Source organism: Protopterus annectens, chromosome 7.part1, assembly GCF_019279795.1.
Source record: "Protopterus annectens isolate FY-2018-M chromosome 7.part1, PAN1.0, whole genome shotgun sequence".
In the NCBI taxonomy this organism is placed as follows: Eukaryota; Metazoa; Chordata; order Ceratodontiformes; family Protopteridae; genus Protopterus; species Protopterus annectens.
This window is the reverse complement of record NC_056740.1, coordinates 247,416,213-247,429,761: the sequence shown is the minus strand read 5'-3', so window position 1 is coordinate 247,429,761 and position 13,549 is coordinate 247,416,213. Positions and strand designations below refer to the sequence as shown.

The 13,549-nt window shown below is 37.5% G+C and overlaps 1 protein-coding gene across 2 annotated transcripts in view; it reads right to left on the bottom strand.

Moving 5' to 3' along the window:
- The window catches only part of ARHGEF3 (Rho guanine nucleotide exchange factor 3), a 3,017,585-nt gene that overhangs the window by 2,167,652 nt on the left and 836,384 nt on the right, over positions 1-13,549 (bottom strand). For both annotated transcript variants that reach the window (XM_044078691.1, XM_044078693.1), the window contains exon 2: positions 4,077-4,143. In XM_044078691.1, coding sequence (XP_043934626.1) covers positions 4,077-4,143 — 67 coding nt within the window. The remainder of the gene's footprint in view (positions 1-4,076; positions 4,144-13,549) is intronic.

The following is a 13,549-nucleotide window of genomic DNA, read 5'->3' as shown; positions in this document are numbered from 1 at the left end:
AATTAGGGACATATATTGGCTTTACAAACTTAGAAAGCTGTTAGAATAACATGCTTTGCATTTGCATGCTTTTTATTTGTCCGAAACTTAGTGTATGTCATTAGTGAGTAGTGAGTGCATTCCTCACAGATTACCCAGAATAACACAGATCTTGCAAGGAACAGACCAAAATATAAGGCTAAATCAGTTATATTGTGTGAAATCGGGGACAGATCCACACATTCACATACATGCGTACATGCATACATAGTTTCATAGTATAGTACTAGGCGATCTGCCCTAGGGCATTTATAAGCCTAGCCAAAGTGTATGTGGCTTTCGCCACCCCATGTAATGATACAAAAGTGTACAATTTAAATACACACACACATATGCAAAATACATTCACTTATAATAAATAAATTAACTTCTTGTACAGGTGACAAGTGGCACATGCAGTGCTAGTTATAAAAAAAATATATACACACACACACACACACACACATGTTAAAAAACAGTGGCTACCAAGTTCATGCTGCAGTAGTAATCTATTACCTGTATATTTTAATTTAATTCTCAGGCTGCTTCAGTCTGAGCCAGTCACCAATGGAAATGGCTTCTCAATGCTTCATACAGCAGCCCAATGAGTCACGTTTTACTGACAGTTCTGGTTTCTGCAGAAGTCATGAGGGACTGTAATAAGGCATGATCACCTTATTCTTAGAGTGGAGAAGGTGTACTGCTGGGCTGTTCTGAAAACAGCCCAGCATACAGAGGAGACTGATTTTTTTTTTTCCTGGTAAGTGAACCTCAGAAGGTACCAAAATTCCAATTTTGTTAACAGAGCAGTAATACTAAAGTTACCAATTTGAAAAGTAAATAAAAAAAAAAAATTTTTAATTTTGCTGCAGCCCAGCAGCCAGTATCACAAACCTCCCCCATTTGCAAATGCGTATATATATATATATATATATATATATATATATATATATATATATATATATATATACGAATCCTGGAGCTCCAGATGTTTACTAGCTATGTCAGAACCATATATATATATACACACACACACACACACACACACACACACACACACACACACACACACACACACACACACACATGTATATACATGTATAAACATGTAAATAAATATATGGGTCTACTTTGTTTCATTGAAAGCTCATTTCACTGAATTTCAATTCACCCTGACCAAATCGCTGAAAGCTCAAATTACTGAAAACTCGTTTCACCAAAGTGAGGTAGTGGCACTGTGTAGAGTACTGTAAAGCAAGTAAAAGGTTTATTAATTTTCCCCACTGTAATGCAATCCTGGAGTTAGTGTATATAATTAGGGGGGTGGGGAGCAAAGCCCCCCACATTGGGGGGGTTCAGGGATCGTAGCTCCCCAATTAGTTTGGGTATATATTGTCTTCTGGAAAGAGTTAGTCATTGGTGTTGTAAGTATGCATGTCTATGGTTTAAAATGTATGGTTTTGAAGCTATGAAATATAATATAAAACCAAACTAGGTTGGGGGCTATAACCAGATATCACCACGTAGTAATCAACTGGCAACACAGCACTTTTCTTCATCTGTCTAGATCATATGGCCTCACATCTAATTCCATGAATACATATTCAAACACTGACTTTTGGCAGACAAGTTCAGATCTGGTGATGTCTTCCTTCCAGTCACATCCTTCAAATCCTTGGCAAAGAGGGATAAGGCTGTGAGCTTTAGCACCTGTAGTACAGGAGTTTAATTCCCTCCACTTTTATTTGCCTACTGCGTGATCTTGAGCAAGTCACTTAGACATTGCCCCAGGGTCACCCTGGAAAAGGGACTGACTGTTCAGTGGGTCTATCTGGTTAAGTAATAGGTATAATTATTGTCCTATCAAATATCACACCCACAGCCTGTTTTGTTTGTGTCTTTCGGCTTTTCCCGGTTAGGGGTCGCCACAGCGGAACTCCGGTTCGCTAATGATTGGTAGTTGATTTTTACGTGCCGAGTTACCAGCCCTGATGCACAACCTTCAACAAAGGTACACCCATTCACGCATGTCTCCACACAGAAGACGCGCTAGCTGAGAATTGAACTGGAGAGCGTCTTACTGTGAGGTGACAACGCTACTGCAGCACCACCACCATGGGTATATCACGCCCACAGCCTGTAAGAATATCAAATACTCCAAGTAGCTGTTAAGCACATAAACATCATCAACACAGTTTTCTATTTTCAAATCTGTATTCACCCACTGAGACACCTCTCTCTTCTACTGACACAAACCCAGAAGCAGCACCATCCACATCTGCACATGGGGCTTCTCCTGAGGATTACTTCTAAATTAAGACCTAAACCACCCCATGCAAATAATTCTGGTACTAGAAAGAACAGTGTGTGTGTGTGTGTGTGTGTGTGTGTGTGTGTGTGTGTGTGTGTGTGTGTGTGTGTGTGTGTGTGTGTGTATACATCCATGTATACTGAGGTAAGACCCATTAAATATAACTGGTACTTTTCAACAATCTAGACAACTACTGTTCCTTTCGCAGCACTGGATTGGCTCTCCATATCTAAAAATCCAACTTCCATTGCCACTTCATCCCTGGCCTGGCTTGTTTTGCTCTCCTGGAGGCAGAGGATATCCTGTAAGGATGGGTATTGACAGGGTTTGTTATGGTTTATGGACTGACTCTTCCTTGTCACTTCTATGCTTCTATGGATCAGGGTTTAGTCCATATTTAAACTGTTGCAGCTCTTGTCCACCACTTGATTTGCAATGCACCTGATACCCACCCTTCATCTTTTAGCCTAAGACCTTATGCTACACCCTCCTCACCACTAAAAAGTACCCTTTATTCTGTGGTGTATACATCAAAATATCTAAATAACAATAAAGTACAAGCAGACTAGAAATGTTTAGTTGAACAACTTGCTAATAGCAAACACATATCACCCTGGATGAAGTTACCATGTTTAATGGCTCACTTGCAACCTTTCTGTTTCACTTATATATTTGCATATGGTAGACCTGGTGCCCATGAGTGGGGTAAAATTTCACTCCCAGAATCAATAATTTGCACAACCTAGCTTACATGATGCAAGTCTGGCTGCACCCATGTGCATGCATGTATGGGGAGTGTAAATTCTGGGAAACAGCAATACTGTGTCAACACATCGGTTATTCTTCTGTTGTACTCCGACAGTACTTCATGATGCAATACTGTGTCAACACATCAGTTATTCTTCTGTTGTACTCCAACAGTACTTCATGATGCAATACTGTGTCAACACATCGGTTATTCTTCTGTTGTATGCCGACAGTACTTCATGATGCAACACTGTGTCAACACATCGGTTACTCTTCTGTTGTACTCCGACAGTACTTCATGATACAATACTGTGTCAACACATTGGTTATTCTTCTGTTGTACTCCGACAGTACTTCATGATGCAATACTGTGTCAACACATCGGTTATTCTTCTGTTGTACTCCAACAGTACTTCATGATGTGACTTGACTACTGTTACTGTGTACATCTCTACAATGAAATAAGCATAATCACCACTACAAGAACTGTACTAGCTATCCTTGTCAGTTTGAAATAGTTTTACAAGTAATTTCTACTACAAGACTGTAGATTAGAAATTTTGCAGGGTGTTCCCAAAATCCGCCATACCCATCATCAACAATTAATACAAACAAAATAAGGAAACAGAGAGTTCACTGGATTAATGGAAAAACTGTGATAAGAGTGAATATGACTAAAATTAATCCTTGGCCTACTAACAATAAAAGTCTTTTTAAGGACCTGTGTCAGAATATGTATTTTGAAGTAGCAAATTCACTTTAAGAATCATATCACAGCAACCTGAAGCCTTATAGTCCTACAATAAAATCACTGGCCTAACACCTTTTTTACCCAGACCATCAACATTGTAATTAGAAATCCATGTGACAGCATCCTGTTGTTCTATAACAATTGAGAGCAGTACAGCAGTTCACTATTTTAATCTCTTTATGGATGGGGTCACCTTTAATAACATCTTCACCAAGTACAGCAACAGCTGGAACGGGCAACATGACTTACCCCAGCTAAGTGCCAACCATTTGTAGGAGTGAGCATGGGGAAAAGACGTTTTCTTTGTAGCGGAAGTCTGCAAAACAGAAACAAGATAAAGGTATTTTTAACTGATACTTATCTGTCACAACACTTTAAAGTGCCATATCAGTGCATTTCAGATTAAGGTGTCATGCTTGATATCACATATTCAAAGGCTGCCAGCTTGAACTTCCTCCAGCTTTATGTTAAGATCAGATAAAAGACCCCAAGTGTTTTCTTGACAAATTTTTTTTGTTTCTGCAAACTTCCTTATTGTTAAGTAAAGACCTCACAGTTATTTGTAGTCATGTGTGCGCTGCAACAGTGGTGCAGAAGAGATCTTTCTTTAAGAATCTTTGAGTTGTATTATGAAAAGAACATCTTTACATGCAAAGCAAAGGACACTGCCAATAAACAGAACAAATAACAGTAATCATGAAAAACAGATGTGATGGTGAATTCTGGCTGGGCCCCCACACCATCTGACATTCAAAGGCTCTTGTTTGTAATAAATTTTGCACTTATTTACTGACTGATTTACTCTATTTCTTGTTATCATACAAATTAAAGTGCATCTGAAAAGTAAAAGCATAACAATCAGAGACTGATTTTGTGGCTTGCAGTTCCCATTCTATTACATTTCATTGCAAGGCTGTATATAAATGTGCATACCTTGCTAACAGCATATTACTGCATGACATGTTGACAGCTCTGTACTTAACTATGTACTTACTGTTCTTTATTGTTATATTAACCAATTGTACTTGCATATATAATTACTATATGTAATATGTTTGTGTTCATGTTGTTGTAGCTGCCAGTTTGGGCAGGGTCGTAGCTGAAAAGGGTCTTCAGACAAGTTCAATTACCTAGCGAACAAATGAAAGCTAAATAAACTAGAGAGGGGCTGAATGATAAAGCAGTGTGTGTTAAACTGGACTGCTCATGGTAATGAGAAATGCTGTACCAGTAATATATCACAGTGCGAAAAGAGACCACCAGCTGTGACATACCCGTAAGGTCACTAATAGTGCTGACATGTTGCTGAAAGAAGTCTTGTAGGCTGACATGCAGACTAAAAGGATCATCAACTATTTAGATGGTCAGCCATTCTACAAATTAGTCTAACTAGTTTGCAATGAGTAGGCAAAACGCAGTTGAAGTAAACACTGCAGCATTAACAAACACAAATGACTGTCCACTCTGTGCAATGCTGGTTGTCAAGACTGAGGAAGACCTTATGTTTCCCGATCACTGTTAGAAAAGTCTGGACTGAAGATACAGCTGATTATTTATCACAGAAGAAGATGAAAGAGAGAAGCCAAAGACTCATGAGTGTAGTCTTTGTGGTCTCTAAATGTTCAGTGCACATAGTGAGTGTTCTAGCACCACTGCAGCTAAAGTAATACCCCACCGCCCAATCTCTGTAGTGTGTATACTGCATTCAGGGAAACACAATATAAAATCAGATTAATTGGGTCAGAAAAAGTAGGAAACACACACATATATACATTATACATACATATATATATATATATATATATATATATATATATATATATATATATATATATATATAGTCATAGGACTCTGTGAAACTTTATACAGCTCACGTTCTTGTTGCTATCAGGTCTCAGATAAGAAATGTCCATGACGTGCACTTAAGCTAGTCTTTCAATAACACTTGTCAGGGATCCTTAAACAGAGACTTAGTCTACAAGACCTTCACTGTTATCAAGCTAACAACAATCAATGATCTTGAAATTCAAATGTCAGGTAAGGGAAGTAATTTTTTTAAGCAATATATCTGTATGCATTTCATAAACATACCAAACATGCTCTTGCTTGAAAGCAATACCACACTAATATTCTACCCTGTTATATTATGTTGTCTGCATACTTTAAGGGCAGCTTCTGGAGTGAAGTCTATCAGAATGGGTTGTTTATGGTACAGGTTGAACAAAGAGAAGCGTATTGACGAAACAGTCCTAAAACAAACCATTTTTCAAAACATTTGGGCATGCACAGTGCACTGCTAATACACTTAGCTTCTACTTTTACTTTTTTTTTGATTTGCAGATGTGCTACAAACAATTTGCAATCATTTAGTATCCCAGTGCTTCCGCTGTTTTGGACCCTATCCTTAGAAACTAAAATCTGCTGTTACTTGTCCCTTTCACAAAAGAACTATGGAACTATAGGTCATCTGAAGAACAATAGTCCATATGCACCCTTTCCTTCCATATTTTCTCACAACCATAACACCCTCTGTTTCTTGAAGGCACAACTAAAAAAACAGCTTATGGATTTCATTTCACCAAGTACATTTTCTCTCTCTGCTACAACGACATATTTTCCTACTTAGTTCCTTGTTTATTTTACTTTATTTGTGGTACACGGCCTAAAGCAACTGAACCTCAGAAGCCATTTTCTGCTATCATTTATTACAGCAGTAAATAATAATAATAAATAAATGAAAATACAATGATACATACATAATAGTAATAAACACAGTAAATCAATCTTGATACAAATTATACTCTGCAAATCACTAATTCACCAAGGAGTTATTCCATCATAAGATATTAAATGATGCAATTTAATAGCCACTCCAGTGGTGCAGAGGGATAAAGCCCTGACTACAGCCCAGCCAACCCACGTTTAACTAGTGGCTAAAGTGACTGATAGAGCAGCAAGGAAGGGATGAGCATGCCCATCCCAGGTGAGAAGACAATCGTTAATATGCTCCCTAAGGGACGGCACAGTCCAAAGAAGGGAGTTGCCTTCGGGCACAAAAACAATGAGTGTGGTGACTGGGGAAAGGAAATGGGTAGGTCATAAAAAATACCCCTGGATGAAAGCACAGATGAGCTGAGCCCCCAGGACATCTTCAGGATCAACTACTGACCCCAGCAACAATGGAGTAAGTCCAAGGGAGGGTTGGAAAGTAGCTGGTACACCCAGAGTGGATATTTGGTACTAGGGGGGGGGGTGAGTCAGAAAAATGAGGTCCGAAGGGACCAAAAAAAAATTTAACCACTAATGGGCATCAGTACAGCAGACTACTGTGTTATTCTCTTTTGCAAACGTTGCTTTGTTTTACAGATGTGATTTTAAACTACCAAGATTACTAATGTAAAGAAAAGCCTCTCTTGCTAACTACCAGTAAGCTTCAGATCTTAAAAAAAACACAAATGTAGAAAGGTTAACTACTGCATTCAAGAAAATGTTGTAAGACTATGTAGGATGTGGAGGGACAGTTAATGGCCCCAGTAAAGGTCTTCAGCTGCATTGTTCTTGCCAGTGTAAGCAATGTCCTTGGGTTAGAAGTTTAAGTGTCAGATGACATGTTAACAGCATAGACCTTTGGGTGACGAGAAGCCATACTGCTTTGTTGAGAGTCAAACAGTGATGTCCTCCCTTCACTGTGACCTCCTCTCCCCAGTAAAGCTGCAGATTTTGTCTTAACTGGTTTGGTGTAGTGGGCAGCTCTTGGTGAGTAAGGACTAATGGCAGAAATTATGGTCTCCAGATTTGCAGCTGGTAGAACTTTACAAAGTGTAACTCCCTTACTAAGAGATTTCCTACTTTATGCCATGTATTAAGCAGTTTAAGAATTTTTATGAGGACTTTTATGTATATTACTCAGGAAAGTTCTAGCCAGACTTAAAGATATTTAAATTCTGTGGTGGTATTCAAGGGCTGTGTCATTGGGGAATTAAAGGTTTACATTCTAAGTGCCATATGTAATGTCTCTGAAGTAACAAACAGAACAGCTTCCATCATTTAAATGCTTAGACTATAGAACCAATCAATGAAAAGGTCTCTAGAACAAATGACTGAAAAAGCTGACACCTGACAAATTTGAGGTCAAGGTCAACTGTAGGAGGGTAGTGAATGGCAAGTCAACTAGACTGCAAGGTCATCTCCGTACAGTCAATTCTCAGTTAACTCAAGCAACCAGCAAAAAATATTGAAGAAATACAGTACAATTTTCATGTGTTGCACTTTCTGTTTTCCCCCACAGAAACATACCTTACGTTTTTTTTTTTTTTTTAGAGTTTTAGACAAAGACAGGAATAAATTCCCTCTCTCCCCAAACCAAACAAATAGTATAGGGTACAGTATTAGTCAGGCCTATTTTTAATAGTACAGAGTAACTCTCAAGCAACCAGAAAATAGTTATTTGGCATCTACCAATCCCCATGGGTGCTGGTTAACTGAGAGTTTAATGTACAATAAAAAAAGTGGTACTGTCTGGTCAGACAATAAGGAGATGCTGATAAACAGAGCAAACAGGGGGGATTATAAAAACTATCACTGTTGGACACTGCAGGTCACTGGATACAGGGTGTGATGAAATCTGACCTACTTGGAGTTTAAAAGTTCTATTACGTACATAGTTGATGACTTACTTTTGCTCAGTTTGACCTCAACCATAAAAATACAGGTCTGTCACTAGTCTCTGAAGTAAGACAAAGTGTTATGTCAGATCAGCAAAGACCACACCCTTCAACTACACTCTTCCTACACCATTATTTACAAGTAAAGAACAACAGTGAAGCACATTTAACCTTATGAAAATAAAATATATAAACACCATAACCACTGAAGAGTGAAAAAATGCTATTGTACAAAAGCAAAACAAACTACTGCTCTAAATCCATGCCATTTATACATGCACACTACAGTGCAGTCTATCCAATTACTTTAATACTGTTTAAGCCACTATTGTACAATGTGCACAAAATTAGAATAGAAATGTGCTAACCCATTAGTGCATATTTATGTTTCATAAGTGAAAAATGGTCATCATGTACATTAACACAAAGTATTCAAAATGCATAGCATACATACAACCACTTTGCACATAATTCAGATATCAAATAAGGATGGAAAGTCAAGATATCGTTGTTCATAGTTTGATATATGAATGCTGGTTTTATGTTGAATGAATTAACACTCCAGGACCACTTTCGATTGTAAATGTAATTAGGTACAGAGTCACAGAATTTGCTTGTATGACAAGTTCTGCATCTGAAATAAGCAAGAGGTATGGAACCCATTCCAGACTCTTAAATAACTTCATCTTTTAGAAAATATGCTTATTGAATTCAGAAACATGTACACTGCAATACTGAGAACCTCAAACAACTATTCCTTAACAGTGAAGACTATAAATTCTATAAGACAGTGGTAAACTGATAATTTTGGTGGTTCTCTCTTAAGACTAATTGGGGATGAAAAGAGAAACTTCTGACAGTAAAGGAACACACGTTTCCTACAGCTACTAAGAACTGAACACCACACATCCCCACATTCAAACCAGATCTACTGCTTACATAAAGGAGGAGGTATTAAATGAAATAAATGAAGCTGCTGAGAAAATATAACATCTAGTGCAGGTGAAATCATTCGAACACCAGACATATTTCACCTCTAGTTTCTGCAGATTAGCTGAATGCAAAATAACACTATCAATTTCCAGAGAGAAAATTAGGACTTCTTGCTGTAATTCCAAGACCCACATTTGCAAGTCCCAGAACTGTGAAAAATAAAAAATAAAACAGTAACACTAAAGCAGAACAGCAAATGTTGACAATAGGTGTTTGCCTTCAAATTTCTGTTTTTATATATATATATATATATATATATATATATATATATATATATATGTATGTATGTATGGATCTTCACTTACCAGACTTTCAAAAGACCGAGATGAAAAAACTGAAACTCCAGAAGACCAACCACTCGGAACACTGACATTTCACTACAGGTAAGTAACCACCTTGGCCAACATGTTGACCTTTGCCCCTTACCTCTGTGGTAATGCGATCTCGGAGTTCGTACATTCAGCCCCCCCAATGGGATGGTTTTCTTTCCTTCGGTTTTAGTTTGTTTGCCAGGCTGGCCAAGTAGTTACTTACCTGTAGTGAAATGTTGGTGTTCCGAGTATATATATATATAATATATAATAGATATATATATATATATATATATATATATATATATATGGGTTCACTACAAAATTTTGAAATCCCAAAATCTCAAGTTCAGACTCTCGAGATCTTGGAATCTCAAAATTGTGAACCCCCCAAAACACCACCCAACACGCTAAAACATGTGTATGCAGGGGGGCAAGCCCCCCTGCACCCCTCGCAACTTAAATATACCACCTCCGAGATCGCACTACAGCAAGGACAAGGGAAATCTCCTGGTCTGCGCTGTATGCCGATATCTGTTCAGGATTTCGAAGTTTTGAAACTTCGAACATATGACCTTCGATCATATGAAATTCGAAGTTTTGAGCTTTGAAATTCTGAACGGAATCCATATATGAAGACCTGAGATCCATGAAAGCGGACAAAGGCTGTGGTCTCGTTATTACAGAACAAGACAAATATGAAAATTAAATTATTAATATGCTTTCCAATGCTCAACAATATCGAGTTGCTAGTAGAGATTTTGTAAGAAACTGTTACAGTGAAATAGACTGAGAACTTTTTGAGTTATTTAATTAAAGTTATATTTATTGGGAAACTTATGAATTTTACTAGTGGAACAGCCTGAATTTGGTAGAATTTTTTCATATAAATATTGGAAGTTTCCCCCATATAGGCCTATTGTGTCCTCTCCTATGAATAAAACTCTATGTATTTCTGTTTTTTTTTTTTTTTGGGGGGGGGGGGTCATATACTGAACCCTATAGTGCAAGCTGGTCAATTTTTTCTGAAAACTTCCTGGTAATTTTTAAATACTTTAAAAGAATATAAATTCACAGGTGAAGAAACTTTACTTGGAACAATAGATGTAAGCGCTTTATACACTAGTATAGACCACGAAGAACGATTGGCATATATGAGACTTTATTTAGAAAAAGTTGTTAAAATGGATGGAGTCACAAAAATATAGTATGCTGTTTGATAGATCTTGTACTCAAGAATATTTTTTTCCTGTTTAATCGCAACATTTATCTACAATTAACAGGTGTGGCTATGGGGGCCAGGGTTGCACCAGCATTCGCCAACACAGTTATGTGCTGGTGGGAGGAAGAATTTCTGAAGGCCATACCATTATTTCAACAAGTTACACATTATAAAAGGTGCAGAGATGATTTGGTCTTTATTTGGAAAGGCAGTGAGAGTTCACTTATCAAATTTGTTGAGCAAATTAATGAGACTATACCTTGGCTAAAATTTGCTATTAGAGGTAAAGGAACAAAAAATAAATTTTTTATATGTTACAGTGACAATGGATGTCAATGCATGTAGATTTGAGAGCACAGTTTATAGGAAAGAGATGTTTAGTAACAATTATTTGTCTCTTTTAGTCATTACCCTAAAAAAATCAAAATGAATATTTTTCAAGAGCCAATTATTAAGTTATGCTGTATAATTACCAACGACAGTGAATTAATAAAAGTAGAATTTTTGGAAAGACTTTGTAGATAGATGTTACCCTGTAGAAGAACTTCAAAAAATCAAAAAAAGTACCAAGTAAAAGAGATATTCATTTTTCATTTATTTTAACCAGGGGAATTAATTTTAATTACAAAGAACGAAAGACAGAAAAAAATACCACTTCTGATGGTAGGAGATGTGCTTTTGTGGTGCCATTAACTACTGACAGTCAGAATATTATTGATATAGTTAAAAATAATTGGAAAGTAGTGCTTGGTAATCCAGAGTTAAGTTCAATAGTAGTTTAAAGACCCCAAGCTGTGTTCAAAAAAGTTCAAAACCTAAAAATGTTATTAGAACTATATTTAGTTAAAGAATTGAGGCTTGGAACAACGACAGTCGGTGTGTTTTCATGTACCGACTGTGAACAATGTAGGTTCATCAGTAATTTTAGTTGTTAGTTTTAAGCATATTAATTTTGTATAGGAAGTTACAGAGATACAATTGCCGTAGCACTTGTATTGTACATGTTGCTATTTGCTATACTTGTTCATAGTTTTATGTTGGAAGAGTATTAAGGAATTACGTTGTAGACTATGGGAGCACATTAATGCTATTAAAAATCATGATTCCTTTAATGCTTTGGTTTTAACTTTTGTTGGTGAGCAGCGGAGTGCATCTAAGAACTGTAGCTTCTGCCCACCTTCGCTCTACCATCACAGTATGGAACTGTTTTAAATGAATTAACCTTTCCAAATAGGCAGTAAGCAAACTGGTTCAGAGTGTTTGTGAAAAGAACAAGCTTGGTGGCAATATTCGGGATGCTGTCAGGTGGAGTGCTTTGCATGACTAAAACGTACTTCAGAATTCCAGAACGACTCCGAACTAGGCATCCTTTAACACCCATAGAAAGGAGAGGAATTCAATAAAATGTGTGTAGTGGTCTGTCCATAATGTGTGTCTTTTGGCTTTTCCTGGTTAGGGGTTGCCACAGTGGAACTCCAGTCCGCTAATGATTGGCAGTAGATTTTTACGTGCCGAGTTGTCGGCCCTGATGCACAACCTTCAACGAAGGTACGCCCATTCATGCATGTCTCCACACAGAAGACGCTCTAGCTGAGAATCGAACAGGACAACGTCTTACTGTGAGGAGACAACGCTACCGCAGCACCACCACCGCAGTGGTCTGTCTATAATGAATATCTTATAAACTGGTAGTGACTGTGGGTGAATCAACACAGGTTCTAGAAAAGACACAGCTGTTTGTTGTGAAAGACTGTAAACAAATCTGAAGCATGAATCCTCTGAAATTATAATAATAAAGTAACAATCTGCAAGTCAAAACATAGGTTATGTCTTCTAAAATAAAACTCATACTATTTTAGAAACATTTCACATAATGAAAGTCGCAAAAGAATGCCCTCCCTGAGACGGTGTACCTCTTGACTGTAAAGTGACACAAATCCTCCACAAATAAAAGCTGTCGTGATCATGTTTGTGCAAAGAAAGATTCTTCCCCATAGTGTTCATTCAAACTACCCCTGAGAAGCTAAAGCAATGAATTGCTTCCATGTAAAAGCAAAGTTCACTCTCCACTTTCTTACACTGGCTGCAGGTTTATCTCCAAAACTAGCCACTTTCTGACCACACTTGATTATAAAGGACGATGGTTCTCCATATAAAAGGAGAAATGGGTGACAATGCAGAATTTCTGACTGCTGGACACTGAGGTGGAGATTCCATTTGGATGTGTGAATTTGGTTGCAAATTAAAAGATAATGACTCTCAGTTCACAGGTATACAACGTGGACAAAGGCGTTTCCCATTTGAGTGCTATACTAGAAACACATACCCACCTCTTCAGGAACTGAATATTTTCATTGAAATGTTGCTGCCTTTTTAATACTGCTATGTCTTCCAACTGCCATTCTGCCTTCAACACATTTTCTGGACATATAAGCATAAGCTTAATATGTGCACTTTCTATCTGTAGAGCACTTTAAGTCACTGGTCCTGCCACTGCACTCTCCCTCCTTAACATTCCCTACTTCTCATACC